The sequence below is a fragment of the Littorina saxatilis genome, linkage group LG15, assembly GCF_037325665.1.
Source record: "Littorina saxatilis isolate snail1 linkage group LG15, US_GU_Lsax_2.0, whole genome shotgun sequence".
Taxonomy (NCBI): Eukaryota; Metazoa; Mollusca; class Gastropoda; order Littorinimorpha; family Littorinidae; genus Littorina; species Littorina saxatilis.
In genome coordinates this window covers 15,114,496-15,139,683 of record NC_090259.1, presented here as the reverse complement: position 1 = coordinate 15,139,683, position 25,188 = coordinate 15,114,496, and the positions used below count along the sequence as shown (strand labels likewise).

Genomic DNA, 25,188 nt, shown 5'->3' with positions numbered 1-25,188 from the left:
GGATTCCCAAACATACACCTTGTGCAGATGTTTTCTTTTCTTTTTTCCTTTGCTCCGTTTATTTTCTGCTCAAAATATTTAGATCTAGAAATCCCTATGGTTGTTGGTACCTGCTTATTGTTTGAATACCTGCAAAGACTAGTATGCTCCCTGTTTGTTGCTGCTTTGTAGGTTGTTTTCTGTTTTGAGTCAATGAAACGTTGACTTCAGATCACAGAACCGGTGCTCATTTGTTTGCTTCCTCGCAAATTTTCATGATTAAGTTGCTTAGCTTGTTTGTAATAGTCTCTTGCTTGATACTCTAAGATCACAAACTCAGTAGAAGCTGTCCCCTTGACCCTGTAATTTTAATTATGTGAACTTTCTCGCATAAATGCTGCTGGTGTAGGCCTAATTTTGGTGGTCACACATACTTAATCCTTGCGTTTATTTCCAGAGAAATAAGAAAATCGCTGCGAACGTTGTGAACACCATGTTTTCTGGGGCAGGGCAAGTTCAAACCTCAGAGCCAGTATGGACTATGGAAATCTTTGCAAAATAGCTGACACTCTGTATTGAAAATTAAAACCAAATCATGCTTCAAATTTACTACTACATGTATCACACCAAAGACGTAACATAAACTAATTACCATAATATCCTGCAAAATTACTACTTACTTTAGAAATTAATATCTGATTTTCTTTCAAAAATGGCAACTAACAGAAATCTGGGAAAGTCGCGGTACAGTCTTTCTCACTTTTTTGCTTGATGTTTTGCGCCTGGTTTTTTTTTTCTTGATCAGTTTTAACAAAAATATATATATATATGAATATACATGTAATTAATTAATTATTATTTTTTTCTATTTTGCATTTTCAGCTTCTGCTCTTTTCGTCCTTACGATTTCCACAGACATGTTTTGTGTATGCTTTTGTACAGGAAACCAACCCGTTCTTGCGTTTGTTCTGTTAAAATATTGCACATAAGGAATGCAGAGATATATAATTTTATAACACTTGCAAGTGTCTTGGTAAAGTCATAAAGTTAATTTTTGTGTATAATATATGTGTATATCTGCAGTTTCAAACATTCTGCATGGTGGAACAAGTGCTGCAATAGCTGTATCTCTTAATCTATTTTAACATATGCTGCTCACTTCTGTGTACTTATTTATAAAAAGGTGTGTGTGTGTGTGTATATGAGTGTGTGTGTGTGTGTGTGTGTGTGTGTGTGTGTGTGTGTGTGTGTGTGTGTGTGTGTGTGTGTGTGTGTGTGTGTGTGTGTGTGTGATATAATTTGCTGAACATCAGATCTATGTTTATTGTATTCCATGTTTCAATTTGTTATCTTTTATTTTTACCAGCGACTGCGATTTCTGTCACGTTATACAATTGCATGAGGCAGTGATGTGTGTGCATGTGCATGCGTGTGGGTGTGTGGTGCACGCGTGTGTGTGTGTGTGTGTGTGTATGTGTGTGTGTGTGTGTGTGTGACTTGAGGCGAGGTAGCTTTGAGTGTATACTGCTAGTTTTAGTGAATGTATCTTTAAATTTATGTTGTCCAGTGTTGTCTTTAAATTAATGTTGTTGATCCTTTTGTATAAATGATGTGTGTGTTCGTGTATATGGCTGGATTGAAATGCTTCTTAACCTCAATGTCATCACAAATTCCCAACCTTGGGCAATTAAAGATTCAGTATTCTGTATTCTGTAACAAGATAGAAACTTCGACAAATAAAAACAAATTTTGCATGGAATTGCCTTGTTAACTGACCTATTGAAACCAACCTTACATGCATGTCAGTATTCATCTGAACCAGTAAGATCAAAGACTGTTTATGGTTTTCACAAAATTTTATCTGCACCTATCTACTGTTTTATAAAGTTATCAAAATTACTATCTGCTGAGATTGGATATCATGTTTTTAAATTATTGAGCATGGATTTATCATTCTTTGTTATTACTTCTTGAACATGATTCTTTATTAATAATTTGATAACGTGCGTAAAGCTTTATCGATAGAATAGCGATTGTAATGACTTAGGTTATGCTGCATCAAACTACAGTCCAGTATACACTTGTTTCATTGAAAGCTCAGTGTCTTGTTTTGGCTTTGAATTAGCATTAATCGGTTTCTCTAGACAGTTTAGAGCCTCAATTTATCCCGTGCCTTGGTCATAAAAACAGCTCTTGCTTTTTTCACAGCGCCTGCATGCAGTGGAATTATTTGTAGAGCAGCGATTTTTAAATACAAATACTCTCAGGCCTTTGTGAATAAGATGTATAACTGCCACAGTTTTGTGCACTGTAGCCTAGTATTTCTGTGGATTGTTTGGAGTCTAATTTTGTTCTGTGCTTTGATCACGAAAACCACTCTTGCTTTTCTCACTCCGCCCGTATGCACTGTTTTATGTGTAGTCTCAGTAGCGATTGTAAAATAAAATTACGCTTGGGATTTCCTGGAAGAAATATATGTACACTCTGCTACAGTTTTATGCATTATAGCCTAGTATTTTTACGCACAGTTTACCGCCAAATTTCATCATAAAAACAAATCCTTCTTTTCCGACAGCGCCAGGCAGAGATTGAGAAGCAAATGGCGGACGAGCTTGCCCTGGCCGGCAAACCGCCGCAGGTCAACATCTGTCCGCCATCGCCGCAGAACAACGAAGACCTCAAGACCGGCAACTTCAACTAGTGAGTATCCACTCATAATACAGTGGAACCCTTCTTTGCAGACTCCCCTTTTAAGACTCCCTCCTTTTTAAGACCCTGTTTTCTCAGACTTTCTGTTCATAACCTCTGTAAAATGACCCCCGTTTTAAGACTCCGTCCTTTTTAAGACCTTGTTTTCTCAGACTTTCTGTTCATAACCTCTGTAAAATGACCCCCGTTTTAAGACTCCCTCCTTTTTAAGACCTGATTTTCTCAGATTTGTGGAGGGGGGTTCCACTGTATAATGTTCCATCTCATTCATTCTTTCATTTATTTGTTTAATTTGTTCAAGTTTTTTTTAATATTGTTAGGCGTACATTTGTTTCTCCTTGCCTTTTCACATAAAAAACCTGATTTTCAATTTCAGCTGTACGTTTGTTTCTCCATGTCTGTTTTACATGATAAATTGCACATGATTATTATCTGTACATTACTTTCTTCTTGTGTGTTCTACTTGAAAAATAAAACATGATTTTGAGTCGTACGTTTGTTTCTCCGCGTCTGTTTTCTATGATAAATTGCAGATGAATATTAGCCTTATATTCGTTTTTCCATGTTTGCTCTACATAATAAATTAGGCAAATATTTAGCTGTTTTTTTAATTTTTTATCTCAATGTCTGTTCTACGTGAAAATGTACTCAAGATTGTTATCCAGTATACATTTGTTTCTAAATGTTTGCTCTACATGATAAATTAGACACGATTTGTAGCTGTTTGTTTGATCCATATGTTCTACATAAACAAGAGGCGAAGCCTTCAAGGCTCACGTAAGAAATCGACAAACAGTAACACAAACTCAATCACTCCGTCACACATACACACACACAGTAGCTAAGCATAGGTGACACGGTGCAAGAGTGCGAGACAGACACTAGATCTAGTGTCTGTCTGTAGCCTACTTACGGGGACACGACTGCCAGATGGCCAGATCGACACTGCGCTTTCGACAGCGCTTCCTCGCGCAGACACTGGAAACACGCTGTGCAGATTAACCTGTAGGAAATCTCCTTTGGCATCTTCTTTATCTATTTTTCTGGAGCTACGAAACCGAAAAATGTGAAATCGTCTTCTCCGAATCGGCGAACTGCAGCTCGGTGATAACTGTATCTATACCACAATCCTTCACGCGATCTGACCTAACCTTGACCCCTGACATGGTCTACATACCACACACGACACAAACCAGTCAGCTGTTTTTACCCCCCCGAAACCCCCCACCACCCGTTTTCTTTGGATACACACTTTAACTACATACGTGCCGACGAAATGTTGATCATTGCTTCAATACTTTGAAGCTGTTGCTTGAATAATAACCAGGTAAAATTAGTATTTCGGTGTTCAGTCAAATGTTAAAGTTTCTACCACAGACATAACATACATACGCACGCACGCACGCACAGACAGAAAAAAGTTAGCATCGCATAGGCTACACTTACGTGAGCCAAAAATGACTCACGATTATTGAGCATTAAAAAAATACTCACGATTATTAGCCTTAAGTTTGTTTCTCAAAGTTACCACTACATGATGAACTCAAGACGATTTTTTTTGTATGCTGTACTGTTTGTTTGTTCTGCATGTCTATTCTACATGAACATTTACTCAAGATTATTAGCCATACGTTTGTTTCTCAAAGTTAACATTACATGATGAACTCAACACGATTTTTTTGTGCTGTTTGTCTGTTGTACATGAATATGCTCCAATCACCCAAGACACATTATGATTCGGCTGTTGACCGTCAGTTTCCCTTTCAGTACGGGCAACCGTATCGACATCAACCTGAGCCAGAACAACCTGAAGGACAACCGAGACAAGAAGATGCCGGGGTTGGATCTCGAAGCGTCTAAGACTAACGCCATCGTCGCAAAAAATGTGGACGATGATAATTCGGATGCTGGTGAGTGTTTTTGGGTTGTCTGTCGAGTGTGGTTAAAGGGCCGGTCCTTAATTGAGCTCGAAGTCGACTTCACGAAGTCGTTTTACCCAAAACTCAGCGCTAAAGCTTCGTGCGGCCAGCTTCGCAAAGTATACTTTGTCTAGTCGACTTTGCCCAGTTGAGGACAGGCTTTATATAGGCTTCGCTTGTGTCTTCTGAGCGAGTTTCTGCATAATTTGTCAGATAAGTTTATTTTTTTATATTTTAAGTGTTTGTCTGTCTGTCCACAGAACATAAAACAAAGGAAATTGAGGATGAAAATCGCTTGTTCATGTCAATGCTTGTTATTCTCTCAGGTGCCAGGAGACTGGTTCCGAATAACTCTCACTTAATCTATTACACATGTCGTATGCATTTAGAGCGCTTACTTCCCCTTGTTTATCTGATCTGTCTGTCCACGCAAAAGACCGCTGGGTCAAAGATCAGTGAATGTAACGTTTTGTTTTGTCATATATTAAACGTTCCAATAAGATACCTGTCTTGGTTTTTTTTTATGTAGATAGGAGTTGATCCTGCGCTTGTGTCTTTGTGATTTCTGTCTAGCTTTCGGTGAAGATAGTATTGCGGTAGTTTTGATTTTAAAGAAAATTGTTCAAGAACAGATCTTCAAGAAAATGCGTATACCTAATTTAAAAATAGATATAACAAAAACTGTGCTATTCTTGTTATTGTGTTTGTGGAGGGGTTAAAGAGTTGGGGGGGGGGGGGGGGGTAAAACATAAGTCATTGACAGTCATTGCTTGACGTGGAAATAAACCAAAATGAAAGAGGATTATGTCTGCATGTCTGAAGCAGAAGGAAATGTCTGGTCTTTTAGAGCAGAATAGAAAATGTAATGTTGAATGAAGTTTTAAAAGGGAAACTGAAAGTGAAAGGATGTATCGCAGTCCTAGTTGATATTGGATGGACATCTTATTTCACACCATGCATTAGGGTTATCAGTGTTAGTTACATAATATGTATGTAATACTGTTTCTAGTCTCAAAATATATGTTTACTGAAATAAGGCATATAAAAAGTGTCATAACAGCAGCAAACTATTCTCTTGTATGTTGTGCTCCAAATGTGTATTTATTTTCTTTTGCTATTGTGTGTTTTTGTCAGCGATGTGTTGATGAACGTGTCAAAATGTGTTCAAAGCAGTTTACATACACTGTTAGGAAAGTGGAATTGTATTTTGTTACGAGTAGTAGTCTGATAGAGTTGATTGTTTTTTCTTTCAGCTAAAAAGACAAAAAATCAAGGTAAAATTAGGAAAGGGAACTGGAATCGCCATGGTCTTGACATTTTCCAAAGCCTGTTAATCTTTCAAAGCTCAAGATTTCTTGTGAAATAAATCAAGACAGCTCAGTATTCAGTGTAAAAGAAAACAAAAAAAACGAAATCTTCTGATGAAAATAACAGCTGTCTTTTTTTTCTTGTAAATTGCTTAAGATATGGTCAAAAGTTTTTGGTAATGTTTTAGTTGCCTGTGAAATCTTCTGATGAAAATAATAACAGGATAAATTGTTCAAAATTTCTTGGTAATGTGTCGGTATTGCCTGTAAGTCAATCGAATGCAGATGTTCATAAACAACAAATTGTGCTTGGAGACTAACAAGACCACGGCAATGGATTTGAATACTTTTTCTTACAGAATATTAGGTTTGAAAAATGAATTATGGTTTAATTACTGTTCTCTTTTTAGTATTTTTGTTTTGTTTTTTTTGTATAGAGCTGGTTTTGTGCATGTTTTCAAGCTTGTCTATATCACACGAAAGTCGCGGTTTCAGTACTAACAGAAACTATCATGTACTAACAGAAAAATTGTCATAGGTACTCATATGCATTGGTTATCTATAAGTGTATACAGTAGCTTTTCAATCATGAGGGTTTGTTTTTCCACAATCTGTCAAAGATATTGTTTTCTATTCCTATTTGTTAATCTTTTGATGAACTGACAGAAACAGTAACCACAGTTACTAACACAGGGATGGCCAAATCTCACAATTTGATCTAGCCAGTCAGGCGAATAACTTCAGGAAAGTTACTAGCCGGCCAGAAATGTTGCTGACCAGTGGTATATATATTATACCACAGTTGCTGCATCTGCAGTGTTTATATGGCTTTGAAACTCGATTACAACCAAAAGTGTTGCATTGGACCAGTTTTTGCACTGGCCAGCCAGACGAGTTGCCAGGCGGTATCTACTAGCCCGGCAGATTTTTTACTCGCCCCTGGCGACCGGGCGGACGATTTGGCCATCCCTGCTAACAAGTAACAAAACATATTTTGTACAGTCTTAATAATATCACCATGATCGCTCTGTCGGGTGTTCTCAACCTGCTCAGGCTAGAAGTAGTAATTATGACTGCATGCAAATCATTATCTACTCATGTTTAAATGTGCACTCTTTTTATAACAGATTAAAAACTGTATTTCAAGAGATGTTAATTAGTTTCACATTTGACATATTAGTGCCACCCTGAGAGTCTGAAGAATTTGCTTTTTTACACAAATACACTTTTTCTTATGTGGGTTTCGGGAGACATCTGTTGCATGATAAAGAGAGGGTTTTTAAATACCCGATGATTTCTTTGAAATATAATACTGAGTATAAAGATAATGATTGTCCATACTTTTAACCACAGATAATTTCTTCATCTGTCCTTTATTTTATTACTTTTACTCTTCCTATTTTTCAATGCTTATTTGTTCTATCTCTACATTTCATGCATTTGCTGTATTTTCATCAGTCTTAATTAAGTTTCTGTTAGTGTTAAAGCCGCAGTTTTGAAAGAATGTCTGCTATGTGCTACAGCCACTCGTTCCTACAAGTCTGTTATCATTAGTTATCAACACCCAGCTTCCCTATGCCCACAGGCTAATTTACAGGCCGTCTCCAATTTCACAGGAAGACACGAAAGTGAACGAAACAGTGACTTCCCCTTTTTTCTCCGTCCAGTAATCAGAGATACCACCATACTACTGCTTATCTTAACAGCTCCAGAGACTTGTTGGATAGAGGGTGTGAGTGTCAGTTGCGCATCTGGAGGTCATTAATCAAATCTTCGACTCAATTGCTTAGCAACATACATTTATCTTTATGTCTCATCAAATTAAAAACTAATACTTAGCCCTATTCAGAAACTGTGGATTCTTTTTCAGTGCTTGAATTATTCTTATAGTATATACTCATATATTTATTAAGTTCCCTTTTTTTTTCACACCTTAAATGCATTTTACAGGAGTAGGATTCCTTTTTTGTTTGGATTGTTTTTGCTGAATATTTTGCACTGATTTTGGGTTTATCTGTTTGAGGCAATTGAATTTTTTACATTTGCTTGGTCATTTATTCATTTTAAGATTGTTTTTCACATTTCCTGAAAGAAGGAACTAATAGTATAATATGATGGCAGTTTGACAGTGACATTGTGCACGCAGCTGTGTATTATCAGCATTTCCAAAATTGGTTAAGGGCCAAGAGTGGTAGTTTTTCAAGTTTTGTAAGTTAGTCTTGCAACTGTTGCGGTTTGAACTGTGATATTTGTGTTTATGTGTGTTGTTTGGGGGGGTCGGATATGACAGAGAGAGAATAAATTAATCTGTCATAAAATCAGCCAGATTTTTAGTGCAAAGAAATTATAATCCAAATTGTGGATGATTCCTAACAGGTCATAATTACCAGCAGTAAGAATCAAAATGTGACACACTTTAATTAACAGTCTCAGTTAAATACATTTACACTTCCCCCATCACTCATGCCTCTCTCTCTTTCTTTCTCTCTAATCTCGCACTCGCTCTCAGGTCTTCCTACCTAATCTAGCATGTCTTCCTTCCTTGCAAGAATGATTTCTTTAACTTTCTCCACACATCACCACCCCCTTCATTTTACAATGAAACCTCTCTGTTCAGACTCTCCATTATAAGACTCCCTCGACTGTAAGCCCTCATTTTCTCAGATGTTAATGTCTCCATTGTGGCACTACAATTACCACTATCTTAAGACTCCCTGAGTTTTGGAGATTTTAGGTCTCCTGAAACAGGTACAATAAAAAAAACTTTTTAAAACCTCAACAAATCTGAGAAAATTAAGTCTTAAAAAGGAGGGAGTGTTAAACTGGAGATACATGATTTACAGAGGTTATGATCAGAAAGTCTGAAGACCTAATTTTCTCAGATGTTTTCTCTATTGTGGCACTAAATTTACCTCTATCTTAAGACTCACAGAGATTTTAGGAGGTCTCCAAACAGGTACAGTGGAACCCACATTTTAAGACCTCCAAAAATCTGAGAAAGTCAGGTCTTAAAAGAGAGGGAGTCTTAAAATGGAGGTAAATTTACAGAGGCTATGAACATAACATCTTAGAAAGTCAGGTCTTAAAAAGGAGAGTTTCTTAAAATGGGGGTCATTTTACAGAGGTTATGAACAGAAAGTCAGAGTCTTAAAAAGGAGAGTTTCTTAAAATGGGGGTCATTTTACAGAGGTTATGAACAGAAAGTCAGTCTTAAAAAGGAGAGTTTCTTAAAATGGGGGTCATTTTACAGAGGTTATGAACAGAAAGTCAGAGTCTTAAAAAGGAGAGTTTCTTAAAATGGGGGTGACATTTTACAGAGGTTATGAACAGAAAGTCAGTCTTAAAAAGGAAAGTTTTTTTAAAATGGGGGTCATTTTACAGAGGTTATGAACAGAAAGTCAGAGTCTTAAAAAGGAGAGTTTCTTAAAATGGGGGTTATTTTACAGAGGTTATGAACAGAAAGTCAGAGAAAACAAGGTCTCAAAAATGGAGTCTTAAATTGAGGGGTCTTAAAAGGGGGTTTCCACTGTACTAACGATTGTGCTGGTTACCCGTGTGACAGCAAGCACCACCAGCAGCAGCACCATCAACATCCAGCCGCGCACCAACCCGGCCGTGGAGCCAGACAACGGAGATGGGAATCAGTCCTCGGGGCCCAAACCAATGCTGCCCTACAGTTCCATGTTCATCTTTGGGCCCACAAACCCGTAAGTTATATAGAGAATGGGTCTTGTTTTGCTGCTTCAAAGTCTCAATGCAACCCTGACTCAATTTGGGCATTATCAATTCGTTAAAACACATATCGTTGTTGTCACGCAATTTTGGCGACTTTTTTGGACTAAGCAACTCATTCTCCGTTACCTGGTGTTTTCAGAATCTAAATGCGATACCCGGAAGTGGTGAAATCCAAACGTGAAGAAATGGTGTAACTTTTTGATGTGCAGAAATGTGCTGAAAATGGTATAAGTCTCAGAGAGAAAACGGCGTAACTCTACCAGAGAATGTGTACTTTGCAGTCTCTGACTCTTCTGATCAGAGAAATAGGCCACAAAATGGTGTAACTCTACCAGAGAATGTGTACTTTGCAGTCTCTGACTCTTCTGATCAGAGAAATAGGCCACAAAATGGTGTAACTCTACCAGAGAATGTGTACTTTACAGTACTGACTCTTCTGATCAGAGAAATAGGCCACAAAATGGTGTAACTCTACCAGAGCAGTGATCGCGCTAGGTATTTTTCAAACCGGTATGACGTCATGAGCTGGCTACAAGGCTCTCACGAAAATCGGTAAGCTTGCCAAAGCAACCAGTAAAAGACAAACAATGACTTACAATACATTAAATCAATGTTTATCAATGTCAGTGATATGCGGACGTTTTTTCTCTCCCCCCCCCCCCCCCCCTCCTCAAAGCAACTGTCGCACAACTTGACAGTGACACATCAGCAGCCGCTGTGAGAGAGAGAGAGAGAGAGAGAGAGAGAGAGAGAGAGAGAGAGAGAGAGAGAGAGAGAGAGAGAGAGAGAGAGAGAGAGAGAGAGAGAGAGAGAGAGAGAGAGAGAGAGAGAGAGAGAGAGAGAGAGAGAGAGAGAGAGAGAGAGAGAGAGAGAGAGAGAGAGAGAGAGAGAGAGAGACTTCCGAAATAAAATAGGAAAGCAAATAGTAATCACGCAACTGGAAGACTTACTCACTAGTTACTTACTGTTACAGTTTCACTTTCGCCTCACAATAATCAACTGTATGTAGACAAAGATCTAAGCTGGTGTGAGTACGTGATTTCCCGGTATGATGCTATGTCGGCTATAGTTAGACGCTGTCCCTTATTGTCTTTCAGTTTCTCATAAACTGAAAGATTTTACGATGGACCGGGAACCGAAAGAAATGGCGCGAAAAGTATGATGTCTGATGTCTGTGTGTGTAGATCTTTTTCTCGGCGACAAGAAAGATTTCTCCGCTCCCTGATCACCTACATTGCTCAAATAATCTGCTAGCAAATACTTTAGATCTGGCACAATCGTACTGAAAGACATTTTGGAGCTCGCCTCCTTGTTATTTTTGACGTCATGTTTGACACCTTGACATCAAGTGTCATCAATGGAGACATAATCGCAACATTGTAGCGCTGTCACAACAAGCCATCCAAATCTCTCTCTCTCTCTCTTTCTCTCTCTCTCCTTTTGTAATAAAGTTCTGAGTCTCTCTCTCTCTCTCTCTCTCTCTCTCTCTCTCTCTCTCTCTCTCTCTCTCTCTCTCTCTCTCTCTCTCTCTCTCTCTCTCTCTCTCTCTCTCTCTCTCTCTCTCTCCCCCTCGTACTGACAAACGATTTTTGTAATTACTACTTTTTTTTTTACCGGTCAAACCAAATAACAATCGGTACGTCTGACCGACATCCACTTTTTTTTCCGGTATTGGCGAATCTTAACAGGTAAAATACCGGAAATTACCGGTAAACGCGATCCCTGCAGAGAATGTGTACTTTTCAGTCTCTGACTCTTCTGATCAGAGAAATAGGCCACAAAATGGTGTAACAGTGCGAACAGTTTTCTCTCTCTCCTGAAAAGTTGTAGAAATCGACTTGTGCCAAAATTGCGTGTCGACGACGATATGTGCATGCACGCACACACACCCAGTAGCCAATAGTATAGATGCAACAAAGATGTTTATAACAGTTATTAAGATTTCATTGCATGTACTTGTACATGTCAGTCAACTTCCTGTATTTATTACATAAAACCTTTTTCTTTTTTTTCTCTTTCGGTTTTGTCACTTTGTGGTCGACCATTATTAGATACAGATATATTATTGCTCTGTGCGTTTCAGCATCCGTCGGTTCTGTCACTTTGTGGTCAACCTGCGCTACTTTGACCTGTTCATCATGATCGTCATTTGCGCCAGCAGCGTTGCTCTGGCCGCTGAAGATCCGGTGCGGGAAAACTCGGACCGTAACAACATCCTCAACTACTTTGACTACGTCTTTACCGGGGTCTTCACCATTGAGATGATCCTCAAGGTTTGGACTGGTTGTTTGGTTTGTGCAGGCTCACTAAGCTGCGTGGCTGGCTGGCTGAGGTCTTGTTGATGTGCTAGATTCAGCATTCAGTACTTTGTTGATTTATGTTTTGCTTCTTACACCGGAGTAAGTAATTAGTGATTCATAGTCATAGTTCGTGCAAGGTTTGTGGAACTGTTGATAATTAGAATGAATAGACAAGAGACTGCAGGTGAGAAGAACAAGATCCAGATAACAATGAAAATGTACTCGCCATAATATAATATTATATTGTTCTTGTTCAAGTTGTTAATAATTATATCCTAAGTCAAAGACAAGCATTGCAGTGATGTTGATCACTTTGACAGTGAAACTGAACGGTTTGAAAAGGTAAAAGGAATGAAAAGACTATACTGCTATTCTTTTTTCGAAAGTGAGTCATCTGATCTTCTGCGTTCGTGGGCTGAAACTCCCACGTACACTCGTGTTTTTGCACGAGTGGAATTTTACGTGTATGACCGTTTTTACCCCGCCATTAAGGCAGCCATACGCCGCTTTCGGAGGAAGCATGCTGGGTATTTTCGTGTTTCTATAACCCACCGAACTCTGACATGGATTACAGGATCTTTTCCGTGCGCACTTGGTCTTGTGCTTGCGTGTACACACGAAGGGGGATAAGCCACTAGGAGGTCTGCACATAAGTTGACCTGGGAGATCGGAAAAATCTCCACACTTAACACCCCAGGCGGCCGCGGCCGGGATTCGAACCATCGACCTTCCGATTAAGAGGCCGACGTCTTACCACCCCGCCACAGCGCCCGTCAGTCATCTGATCATTTGTTCTCCAATTTTGATAATAAAAGGTTAATGTGCAGTGGAACTTACCCCCCTTTGCAGTGGAACTTACCCCCCTTTGCAGTGGAACTTCTCCCCCTTTGCAGTGGAACTTTTGTAACCCCCCTTTGCAGTGGAACTTATCCCCCCTTTAAGACCATTCACAAATCTGAGAAAACCAGGTCTGAAAAGGGAGGGATTCTTACATTGACAGAGGTTATGAACAAAATATCTGAAAAAGTAAGTGGGGGGGGGGGGGGTAAAATGGGGGGAGTCTTAAAATGGGAGGAGTCTTAAAATGGGGGGGTCTTAAAATGGGAGGAGTCTTAAAATGGGAAGAGTCTTAAAATGGGGGGAGTCTTAAAATGGGAGGAGTCTTAAAATGGGGGGAGTCTTAAAATGGGAGGAGTCTTAAAATGGGGGGAGTCTTAAAATGGGAGGAGTCTTAAAATGGGGGGTCTTAAAATGGGAGGAGTCTTAAAATGGGAGGAGTCTTAAAATGGGGGGAGTCTTAAAATGGGAGGAGTCTTAAAAGGGAGGTTCCACTGTATTGTCTCCTATTTGTGGTACAGTGGTACCTGTAATGTGAGGCCCCTTTGATGAGTGGACACCTCCCTTAAAAGGACACCTTCTGTTGTCTCTTTGTCTAATATCTCTACCAAAATATACCTGTCATGACATGCCACCTGCCATGCAGGGACGCTTTTGGCCGGTTCCAAGGGTGTCCTTTCATCGCAGGTACCACTGTAATGTGTATTTATTTTCCGCTTTGCAGGTCATAGATCTAGGTGTCTTACTCCATCCAGGCTCCTACTGCCGAGACCTGTGGAACATTCTGGATGCCACTGTTGTCATATGCGCTCTGGTGGCATTCGCCTTCAAGTGAGTTTTGAAAAGGGCGTGTGTGACTGTGCGTTTACTTTAGCATTATGATTGTGTATTCTTGTGCAGCTCTGTGCTGGTTGAGGCATTTCCATTGCTTCATCTTAAATATATCGAAAGTTCAACAACAAAAACAGGGCTAACACCTTGCCGGTTCTCGCCGGAAATCCGGTTTTTGAAAACTTTTAAAACCAGAAAATCCAGTTTCTTAGAGTAAAACTTTGATGGAGGCATTATGTGTATTATTTATAATTTATTAACATACATTTTGGTATCAGGAGAGGCTGTTCTTTGCCTCTACAAGATTTAAAAAAAAAAAAAGCCTCAACCGCTGTGGAACATGGCCTTTCAGATTGTTCACTTTTTGTGTGTTAGCCCTGCAAAAAGGTTAATGTGTGAATGAGAGTGATGAGACTTGCAGGTGGGTATTCTAAAGAATAAGAGAAAGATATCTCCTGATGTAGTAATTTACAAGTACCAGTGCCATTGTAAAGGAGCAAAGAAATAGTTGATGAATTAAGAGTTTTAAGTATAAAGTGTAATAGGTTTTGATGAAAATAGCTGTAATTTGAGTGTTGGCTACATTTGTTTTCAGTTACAAAAAAACAAATAAGCAAAAAGTCTATCCATGACACAGGAAATAAAGGAAGTAGAGAATGAAAGAAAGTTGAAAAATTGCTTTAAATAATACATGAAAATGAAGTCTTATAATACTACAGAAAAAATGGGAAAAAGGAAGAGGAAAAATTAACAGCAAGATACATAAGGAATCAAAAATGGTCATGCCAAAAGTGAATACGGAAAAACAGACTAGAAGGGTAAAAAGCATAATGTGGACAATTACAAAAAATTAAAATTCACTGATAATTCCGCTTCATCCCTTCCTCGTTTCCTTCACTGAATGTGGACTTCATTCTGTTACGTGACTTCAGTGTGTTATAAATGGCTTCAATATTATTTTGAGAATGCTGAATTGAGATATCCTCCATTTGTTGAAAACCTTTGTTGGGAATGTCATTGAAATTCGAAAATACAACTAACTTTCTTCCCAGTTTGCTCAAGGTTGCCTCTGTATTACTCACCTGTATTCCTTGATAACTATCTTTCTACTTCTTCTCCCTCCCTTTTTTTTCTGTCTCCATCCTAAACAAATAACAATGTGAAAATTCACTTGAAATTTAGAAAATAGCTCTTAAAAAAAAAAAAAAAGAGGAAAAAACTAATTGGGCTTCTTTCAGCAACTTCTAACTTTCACATTGCAGTTGACGTTTTGTTTTGCTGGTGAATATTAGCGTTTGTTCGATTAAGATCTGAATTCTTTTTGTACTTTTAAAAAATCAAAATATTTGCTGATTGCATTTGCAGACTACGAGCCAGTGAAATTTCAGTGTATGTGAAAGCCAGCATTTCTTTGCATATCAGCTTGTTTGACGGGGTTTTTGAAATGTGTTTCAAACTTGTTCACAATTATAATGATGCAGTAACATATCGTTTTTTTCTGGACACTTCTTTTAGTTCTGCTGCTCAGTTCTTTTTCTATATTGTTCTCTTCCTTCTTCCAGCAGAGAGGGTTTACAAATTGGATTTCTTTTTTTTTTGAATGCTGGTTTCACTTTCATTTTTGGGTGTTTAGGGGTCAGTCCACGGAGTCTTGAAGTTTTTACGAGCGCATTCAAAAGACAAGAGAAAGGGGAATAATGTTTGGACTTCAGTTGAACCCCACCCCCCTTTCAAGAGCCCCCCCTCACCCCTGTTTGAGAATTTCCCCATTTTAAAAAAGCCTGCTTTTTCTGATTTTCTGTTTAAAATGTCTGTGCATTCCTCCCAATTTTACGGCACAACCTCTTGGAAGACCTAATTTTCTCAGTTTTGGCAGTCTTAAAAAAGAAAGGGGCTGGAGTTCCTCTGTACTTAAATGATTTTGTTATTGTTCTGAAGTGAAAATAATTTTCTTTCTTATTCATGCTTTTTTGTCATTTCTGTTAGAACAAAGTATGTTTGGTCATGTGATTATTGGTTTGGTAAGGTAAACCGGTCAGTCCACATTCCGAATTGCAGGAAAATGCATGCTATTGGTTTTTTCCTCTGCTCTGGTGGTTTCTCTCTTCTTCTCTCTCCTTCTGTGTCTTAACTGTCTATTGATATCCCTACCACACTTTAATTTTGTTTCTTATGTACTGCCCAAGCCCCAACCTGAAATCCTCTCTTTATTGTCCTGTCAGATTTAAAGGTCTAAAAAAGATGACGGGTAGCGCCCTTCCCTTGCCCCCATATAAATTATATTCACCGACACATATACGTTCAGGCTTTCTCATGGAATAAGAGTATATGTGACCCTCCACCACAGAATGAGTTGCGTGTCACCTTTTGCATAATTTTCATATTTTTACATGATCCTAAAGAGTGTTTTATGCTCTATCCAGTGGTGAAAACCGTTTTAGAAAAGAGCGACAACTTTTCGAGTTATAATAGTTATATAGTTTTCGGGACTGGGTGGCCGAGTGGTAACGCACTTGCGCTCGGAAGCGAGAGGTTGCGTGTTCGACCCTGGGTCAGGCCGCAATTTTCTCCCCCCTTTCCTAACCTAGGTGGTGGGTTCAAGTGCTAGTCTTTCGGATGAGACGAAAAACCGAGGTCCCTTCGTGTACACTACATTGGGGTGTGCACGTTAAAGATCCCACGATTGACAAAAGGGTCTTTCCTGGCAAAATTGTATAGGCATAGATAAAAATGTCCACCAAATACCCGTTTGACTTGGAATAAAGGCCGTGAAAGGTGAATGCTCGCCTAATAGGCTACTGAGCTTTACTGGCCGATGTGAATGCGTTATATATTGTGTGTAAAAAATGTCTGTTTGTCTGTCTGTCTGTAAAAAATTCCATTTCAAACGGCAGAAATTAATATGTAAGCGCCTAGGGCTATATCTAGATTAGGCGCATAAAAATGATCACAATAATAATAATAATAATAATAAGCCTGTGACTAAGGTGACCCTCACACTGTTACCACAGTCCCCCCGGACTTATATTAAGCCTAGCGCAGAACCTCGCGAGGTGACATGCGACTCATTCCGTGGTGGAGGGTCACATATGTTCTTTTGAACACATGCCAAAAATCAAGGTAGTGTCAGCATTTTTTGAAGAGTTGGAATGTTTTTGCAGATGGTCGACATGTCACTTACTAACTTACACATTGAATTCAGCGAAATCTCTGCACAGAAAGCAGTCAGGGTGTAGGTTTTTGGTATGTGCATGGGTGGGATTCTTCCAGTATATACCGGAAATCCGGATTGGATTATGGCCTTTTTTTTCTCTTTTTTTTATTTTTAATTTTATTGGTTCGGTTTCAGGATTCATGACATTTTTCAGTGTGTGCAAGTCCAAGATTTCTCTTGTTCTTTGTGAAAGCCCAGATCTGTGGCAGTGATTATCCATGAGGAAAACACACTGTATATATATATGAACTTTTAACCCCTTGACTGCCTTAGGACGGGTATACCCGTCCTGCACTTGTGCATTATTTCCATGATTAGATACTAAAAACAGATTCTTGGTTGAATTTCTTTTAAAAATGACATAGGTTTTACTTTTCTACCTACTGCCAGTTTGGAGCTAGAATTTTTTGTGAATTATTACACCCCGAACTCCAATATTCCCTAGCAGTCAGGAAGTTTTGATTGGCAGCGAAAGGGTTAATGGATTGAAAAAGATTTAAAAGACGCACTCCTTTCCATGTAAAACTGTCCGGCTCACCGTCTCAGATCTGGCCAGGCAGCTTTGCAATGGATGAGAACAACCTTCCACTTTGTCACATACCAAAAATGAACTGCCATGTTTGTGTACTCTGTGCACTGTGTACTCGATCAGTGAGTTGGTGTTTTTTTATGAATTGTTCATCATGTCATATCCACGAGTGGTCAGGGTGTTGATTCTTGAGATGTGACCAAGTGGAGGGATGGTCTTATCCTATGCAAAACTGGTCGTTTACACCATCCACTGAGCAAACTTTACAATTCCTTTTTTGTGTGAATGATCATGACAACCATCACAGACCATTCCAGGATTTTACACAGAATGAGAGCACCCCTCCGTTTAAACACATACCAAAAACCAACAGCCTGGCTCAGGGTTGTGAGCGGTGTGGGAACGTTTTGCTGAATCTATTTTAGATGTGGACACTGGTTTCAGTTACGATATCAATTCAACGACAACAACAAACAAGAGGCGAAGCCTTCAAGGCTCACGTAAGAAATCGACAAACAGTAACACAAACTCAATCACTTCGTCACACATACCAGGGCCGGACCAAGTTCGTGTGAGGGGGAGGGGGGGTTCCAACTGAAGGCAGGGGTCCAAAGTCCACATTTTTTTTTCTCCGAGAGGTACATTGGATGGCCAGGGGGGGGGGGGGGGGTCCGGAACCCCAGGAACCCCCCCCCCCAGATCCGGCCCTGCATACACACACACACACACACACAGTAAGCGGCATAGGTGACACTGTGCAAGAAAGCGAGACACTAGATCTAGATCTGAATGGCCGATTTCGAAGAAAAAACTAGTCTCGGCCCGCTCAAAACTAACAATGACCGAGACTTTCAGTAATTCCTTCGCGTGACGTCTAACCCTCTTACGTCATAATGTGACGTCAATGTAATGTGACGTCTTCAAATGTTAAAGTTTCTACCACAGACATACATACATACACACGCACGCACGCACGCACATACGCACGCACAGACAGACAAAGTTACGATCGCATAGGCTACACTTACGTGAGCCAAAAACTACACAGTATGCACAGAAAGCAACCAGGCGGTGGAAATTTGGTACGTGTTTAAGTTGAAGGATGCTGGACTTATCCCATGTAAAAGCCTGGAGAGATCTGTGGTGGCTGTCATGATGGGGTACATGAAAAGGGCGGTACGTTTAGTTATCATGGTTTTGATTAATTGTCTCCTGCAGCAAGCACTTTGGCGACCGTTCAACATTTCTTACTCTCAGGCTTACTTTGAATTGTTCATGATTTACTTGATTGCTTTATTTTTGTCTGATTTCTCTCCACTGTGTTTGTTCATTCCGTTTGCCTTTCGTAGCATCTAGTATGAATTGACATTTAGTTAGAATAATTTGTTATTTTTGTGTTATTAGTATTACTGTCAGTCATTTCCACTTTGTTTCCTTCTTGTCTTAATAGTAATACTTCTCCGGACATCTCCTAGTGTAAAGTGAATTGATTCTATTGTGTATCGCTTAATTTTGATTCAGTTTCAAACTTTCGCTGTCTTTTATGCTTTGCATTGACAAGCATCCAAGAATGCACACAATCAGGAGCACGCTGTGCGTGCACAGACATGCATAACACATGGAGATGAACGCACTAATGCGCGCTCACACACACGCACGCACGCACGCACACACGCTCGCAGGCACACACACACACCTCATTTCTTTCGTTTGTTTATTTACTTTTTTTGTGTAATTATTATAAATGTTGAATCACCTTAGGTTAGGTCTGATCATTGCAATTTTTTTTTCATTCTTAATTTAATTTCAATTGTGCTTCTTTAATGTTGAATCACCATGTTTATAGATCTCATCTGTGAATCATTTTTATTTATCCCTCTGTTCTATTCCTTGAATGTTGAATCACCATGATCATAGATCTCATCTTTGAATCATTTTGTGTCTCCTTCTTGGCTCCATTAATGTTGAATCACCATGTTTATAGATCTCATTATGGAATTATTTATTTCTCCCTCCGTTATATTCCTTGAATGTTGAATCACAGTACCATGTTTATAGATCTCATTATTGAAATATTTATTTCTCCCTCCGTTATATTCCTTGAATGTTGAATCACCATACCATGTTTATAGATCTCATTATTGAATTATTTATTTCTCTCTCCGTTATATTCCTTGAATGTTGAATCACCATACCATGTTTATAGATCTCATTATTGAATTATTTTATTTATCCCTCTGTTCTATTCCTTGAATGTTGACAATCACCATGTTTATAGATCTCATCTTTCAATGATTTTGAGTTCTCCCTCCCTTCAATTCATTTGCACTTTTCATCTTTGTTGTGTTTTAATTTCGGTCTTTTTCTCTCTCGCCCGTGTTAACAGCGCAATAAATAGGTGAGTGAGAATGGTCTTGGTGGCGCCCTGTTCCGTGCAGCGAGTGTAGTTGTGTTTCCATAGTGTCATGCTTAATGCTTACCTTCATTTGTTCTGTCTTCAAGATCCGACAGTGGGGCGAGGTAATTATCCACCCTGGGTGGTGCAGTTTCATTTTGACGACAACACACACACAAAAAAAGATAATTTTTTCCATCCTTTTTTCGTTTTTCTCTACTTTTTCCGTCCTTTTTAACGATTTTCTCTGTGTGTGTGTGTGAGTGTGCGTGCATGTAACTTTCGACTATTTTGCAAATTAGCGTGTTTTGCTTACGCATTGGTAGTTTGTCCGTCCCTTTTTTTATAAATTTTGTTTAACACCTGAGTATGTACTAGTTTTTGGTTTTCTTTTTTTTTATCACTTCTCACCCGTGTTTTATTTTGCACACTGATGCACTCTTTTATCTTAACACCCAGCACGCTGAGGCAGTCAATAATAACACCATACAAACATTTTTAATTCAGCGATATGTGTTCTTAGCTGTGATTTCTTACGAAGTGGTATTTTTCGGCCTGTACAGTAGCGGTGGTAAATTGTGTGTAAGTTTGCCAGAATTAGATAAACAAATTGTGACCCACCTATCCCTGTCTTGCTCCTAATGTCTCTGTTGTCTGAGTGGTACATGTTAGTTCTTAACCCTGCGTAAGATGACTTAACCGGTGCCTTGTGAGATGAACGTGTACTCTTTTAAGTCCGCTACTTACTACAGCCGAACTAGTTCGGCGACGTAATGAAATCAGGAGATTCCCCTATTTTTGGGTTGCAGCTGTAATGTTCGCGGTTCATCGATTCAATCCGGCAAACCTTTGGCGCGTCATCGGCGCACTGACTTTTGATTGATTGAATATATGTGTATCTTCATCCTTAAAGAGTGACAATACTGGCGGCTATAAAGCTGTCAACAAATCACGAGTCTTCTCATGTGATATTTCTTGATCATATGACCGGTATCACCGACACATTCGCCGCTAGTTGTAACATTCGCTGAACTTTCGCCGACCTAGTTCGGCTTGGTTCGGCTGTAGTTAGTAGCGGGCTTTAGAAAGAAAGAAATGGAGAAAATTATGGAGTTCTGGTAGTACTCTTCCCAGAAAGAATGAAGAAAAGAAAGAAAAAAAGAATATCAAAGTAAGGAAACAACTCGTACAAGAAGAAATCTGATGAACTCTTACGGTTATAAATGTACAAGAAGAAATCTGATGAACTCTTACAGTTATTAATGTACAAGAAGAAATCTGACGAACTCTCACAAGAAGAATTAATCTAATGAGCTCTTACTGATCGAGTTAAAAATGTACAAAAAAATATCTGGTGTACTCTTACAAGAAAAAATCTGATGAACTCGTAGAGTTACAAGATGAAATTTGATGAACTCGAATGAGAACCAACCAGATGAACTCTCACAAGAACAGAAAAAACATTCTGATAAGCTTTTGCAAGAACAACATATATTAAAGTTAAATATGACAGCTTAAGAGATATACAAATAAGACAAGCTGAATAAACTAAGTTTATGTAAAGACAGATACAAAGGTAGAACGTTTAAGAGGAAAATGTGTGAAAAAGTTTCAAGAACAAAGTCGACCCCTATCTAAATTGATCAAAGGGCTTAAGGGTATGTGAGTCAGGAAATGCCATTAAGTTACTCAGGTAAGATGTGAAGCAGAATACAGGGTGGGAATATAATTTCATTGCAATAAGTTCTCAGCAATCATGTTTAAGCCGTTCAGCTGTGCTGTTTCTTGTTTGACTGGTAGCATCATGTACTGTATTAGATCTGCTAGTTGAATTTGTGTTGTTTCGTCACCTGTTGCATTGTCACTAAATCGTGCCTGAACAAAGAAAGGCCGGGTTGTCGTTTGCAATAGTAATGTTTGCAAAGGTATGTCTGTGAAGAAACTGCTGGTGAGTAATTAATTACAGACATTAACATAATCCAGAGTAGCAGTGTGGACCCTAGCCAGATTCTTCCTTGGGGATATGTGGATGTATGGTTTGAACAAATGTTGATGATCGTCTTAAATTAACAGGGTTCTCGCTTTTCTGCAAGATTATGAGAAATTGAACATGAGAAATCTATTGAGCTGACATTTGAGTCAAATTGCACCATTTTATTTTAAATGTAAATTTCTCACACCAAAAAAAAAAAAAATTCAAAACGTCCACATTTTGCTCTTCTTCAGTGGAAGCCCTGATTTCAGAGCTCCAATCATGCTTGTTGCTACTTTCAGGGATCCACACTTGTCTATGCACGCATGCAGCCTGCAAGGCATACACACACACACACACACACACACACACACACACACATACACACACACACACACACACACACACACACACACACGCATACACGTTTAGTATAAACTGGATGATGTGCAGATCATTTCATTTGTTAAAAGCTATGCATTTGACCTTCTGATTTGCACATGAAAGTGACATACTGTTGAGTAGATATTAGTTTTTACTGCTTTTTTATTTTGTTTTTTTCCACATGTTTTTAACTATAGAGAAGTCTTCTGCACTTTTACATTTGAGTGTTAATCAAAACACAACAACCTCTTTTCAGGTTGCAATTTCTGCACTTTTTCTAGGTAGTAGTATTTTCCAAATAAGCCGGCTTTGCTGAGCGTGACATTAAACACACTTTTCTTTTATAATTCAAGTAGTGTGATCATTTTAACATTGGTGTATGGAGTGGCTTTTAAATTTCTCTGTGCAGTTTGTAGACATTTTAACGCTTTGCCGTGCACATACTTGGACTAGGAATAGTACCTACACTAACAAGCACATTTTTTTCTATATATGACAGAGATTTGCGGAGGAGTTGTCTTTTTCCCTCTTTTTTAGCCGGTCTTTTCATATTTATCGAAAAGGCATTTTATTGTCACTGTTCTGTATTGACTTGAAGCACAGATGCATGACTTAATAAGTTAGGTGTAGAGACAATTAGAAGAACAATGATTTTAATCGACATTACTCACAATTTGTGACTCTGATTTAGGTGATCGTAGGGCTGTAATAATATTATGTAATGGCGCAGATTCTGATAGTTACACAGTGAAAGTGTTGTTACAGAACTATTATCGGAAGAATTATTATTAGAAGACAGGTAGGTGCTTAATCGTGTACACCTTTTTTAGCCAGCTTCTTGAAGCATCCATGCGATCTTAGATTTAATTAAACAGAAAAAATGAAATTGTGCTCTGAAAGAGTTTTATCACACAATTTTGTTAAAGCATGTCAGTCTGTTTTTACGTTTTCCATGAAGAATATTTTACATTTCCCATTTTTGATTATTCTGCTGAGTTAATGTTAAGATGAATTAAGTGATTGCATGCTTCTGCATCTAGTTTTGTTCAAAAGGTATTAGGGAAGTATGTATTTCATTACCACAAATCCAGTTTAAGTTTCTCCTTTCATATATAAAGTTTCTTTCACATACATATATAACATGTTGACATTTTTGACAATTTCCTTCCATATTATTTTTTTTCGCACACAAAGTGTTGACATTTCTGATGAGAAAAATGGCCTATTTGTTTCTTTCGCATACAATGTGTTGACATTTCTGACAATCTCCTTCCATATTATTTTCTTTCACATACAATGTGTTGATATTTTTGACGAGAAAAATGTCAGACACTAAAGGTTGTGGAGAGCTGTGACTGACTGGTGTGTGGCTTGTGTGATGTGTGCAGTGACAGTGCGGGCAAGAACCTGAACACCATCAAGTCTCTCAGGGTGTTGCGAGTCCTGCGACCCCTCAAAACCATCAACAGGGTGCCAAAGCTCAAGGTAAGACAATACAGTGCAGAGCCCCCTTTTTACGACCTCCACAAATCTGAGAAAATGTCAGGTCTTAAAAAGGAGGGAGTCTAAACTAATTGTTTGATTTCAGGCTGTGTTTGACTGTGTGGTGAACTCTCTTGTTTGATTTCAGGCTGTGTTTGACTGTGTGGTGAACTCTCTTGTTTGATTTCTGGCTGTGTTTGACTGTGTGGTGAACTCTCTTGTTTGATTTCAGGCTGTGTTTGACTGTGTGGTGAACTCTCTTGTTTGATTTCTGGCTGTGTTTGACTGTGTGGTGAACTCTCTTGTTTGATTTCAGGCTGTGTTTGACTGTGTGGTGAACTCTCTTGTTTGATTTCAGGCTGTGTTTGACTGTGTGGTGAACTCTCTTGTTTGATTTCTGGCTGTGTTTGACTGTGTGGTGAACTCTCTTTTGATTTCAGGCTGTGTTTGACTGTGTGGTGAACTCTCTTGTTTGATTTCAGGCTGTGTTTGACTGTGTGGTGAACTCTCTTGTTTGATTTCTGGCTGTGTTTGACTGTGTGGTGAACTCTCTTGTTTGATTTCAGGCTGTGTTTGACTGTGTGGTGAACTCTCTTGTTTGATTTCAGGCTGTGTTTGACTGTGTGGTGAACTCTCTTGTTTGATTTCAGGCTGTGTTTGACTGTGTGGTGAACTCTCTTGTTTGATTTCAGGCTGTGTTTGACTGTGTGGTGAACTCTCTTGTTTGATTTCAGGCTGTGTTTGACTGTGTGGTGAACTCTCTTGTTTGATTTCAGGCTGTGTTTGACTGTGTGGTGAACTCTCTTGTTTGATTTCAGGCTGTGTTTGACTGTGTTGTGAACTCTCTTGTTTGATTTCAGGCTGTGTTTGACTGTGTGGTGAACTCTCTTGTTTGATTTCTGGCTGTGTTTGACTGTGTGGTGAACTCTCTTGTTTGATTTCAGGCTGTGTTTGACTGTGTGGTGAACTCTCTTGTTTGATTTCAGGCTGTGTTTGACTGTGTGGTGAACTCTCTTGTTTGATTTCAGGCTGTGTTTGACTGTGTGGTGAACTCTCTTGTTTGATTTCAGGCTGTGTTTGACTGTGTGGTGAACTCTCTTGTTTGATTTCAGGCTGTGTTTGACTGTGTGGTGAACTCTCTTGTTTGATTTCAGGCTGTGTTTGACTGTGTGGTGAACTCTCTTGTTTGATTTCAGGCTGTGTTTGACTGTGTGGTGAACTCTCTTGTTTGATTTCAGGCTGTGTTTGACTGTGTGGTGAACTCTCTTGTTTGATTTCTGGCTGTGTTTGACTGTGTGGTGAACTCTCTTGTTTGATTTCAGGCTGTGTTTGACTGTGTGGTGAACTCTCTTGTTTGATTTCAGGCTGTGTTTGACTGTGTGGTGAACTCTCTTGTTTGATTTCAGGCTGTGTTTGACTGTGTGGTGAACTCTCTTGTTTGATTTCTGGCTGTGTTTGACTGTGTGGTGAACTCTCTTGTTTGATTTCTGGCTGTGTTTGACTGTGTGGTGAACTCTCTTGTTTGATTTGAGGCTGTGTTTGACTGTGTGGTGAACTCTCTTGTTTGATTTCAGGCTGTGTTTGACTGTGTGGTG

At 39.0% G+C, this 25,188-nt stretch overlaps 1 protein-coding gene across 1 annotated transcript in view; it reads left to right on the top strand.

Moving 5' to 3' along the window:
• The window catches only part of LOC138948652 (voltage-dependent calcium channel type A subunit alpha-1-like), a 71,375-nt gene extending 57,688 nt beyond the window's left edge, over positions 1-13,687 (top strand). The window contains exons 16-21 of the mRNA XM_070320228.1: positions 2,555-2,679; positions 4,456-4,598; positions 5,861-5,881; positions 9,477-9,621; positions 11,733-11,922; positions 13,511-13,687. Coding sequence (XP_070176329.1) covers positions 2,555-2,679; positions 4,456-4,598; positions 5,861-5,881; positions 9,477-9,621; positions 11,733-11,922; positions 13,511-13,621 — 735 coding nt within the window. The 3' untranslated portion in view covers positions 13,622-13,687. The remainder of the gene's footprint in view (positions 1-2,554; positions 2,680-4,455; positions 4,599-5,860; positions 5,882-9,476; positions 9,622-11,732; positions 11,923-13,510) is intronic.
• Positions 13,688-25,188: the final 11,501 nt, after the last annotated feature.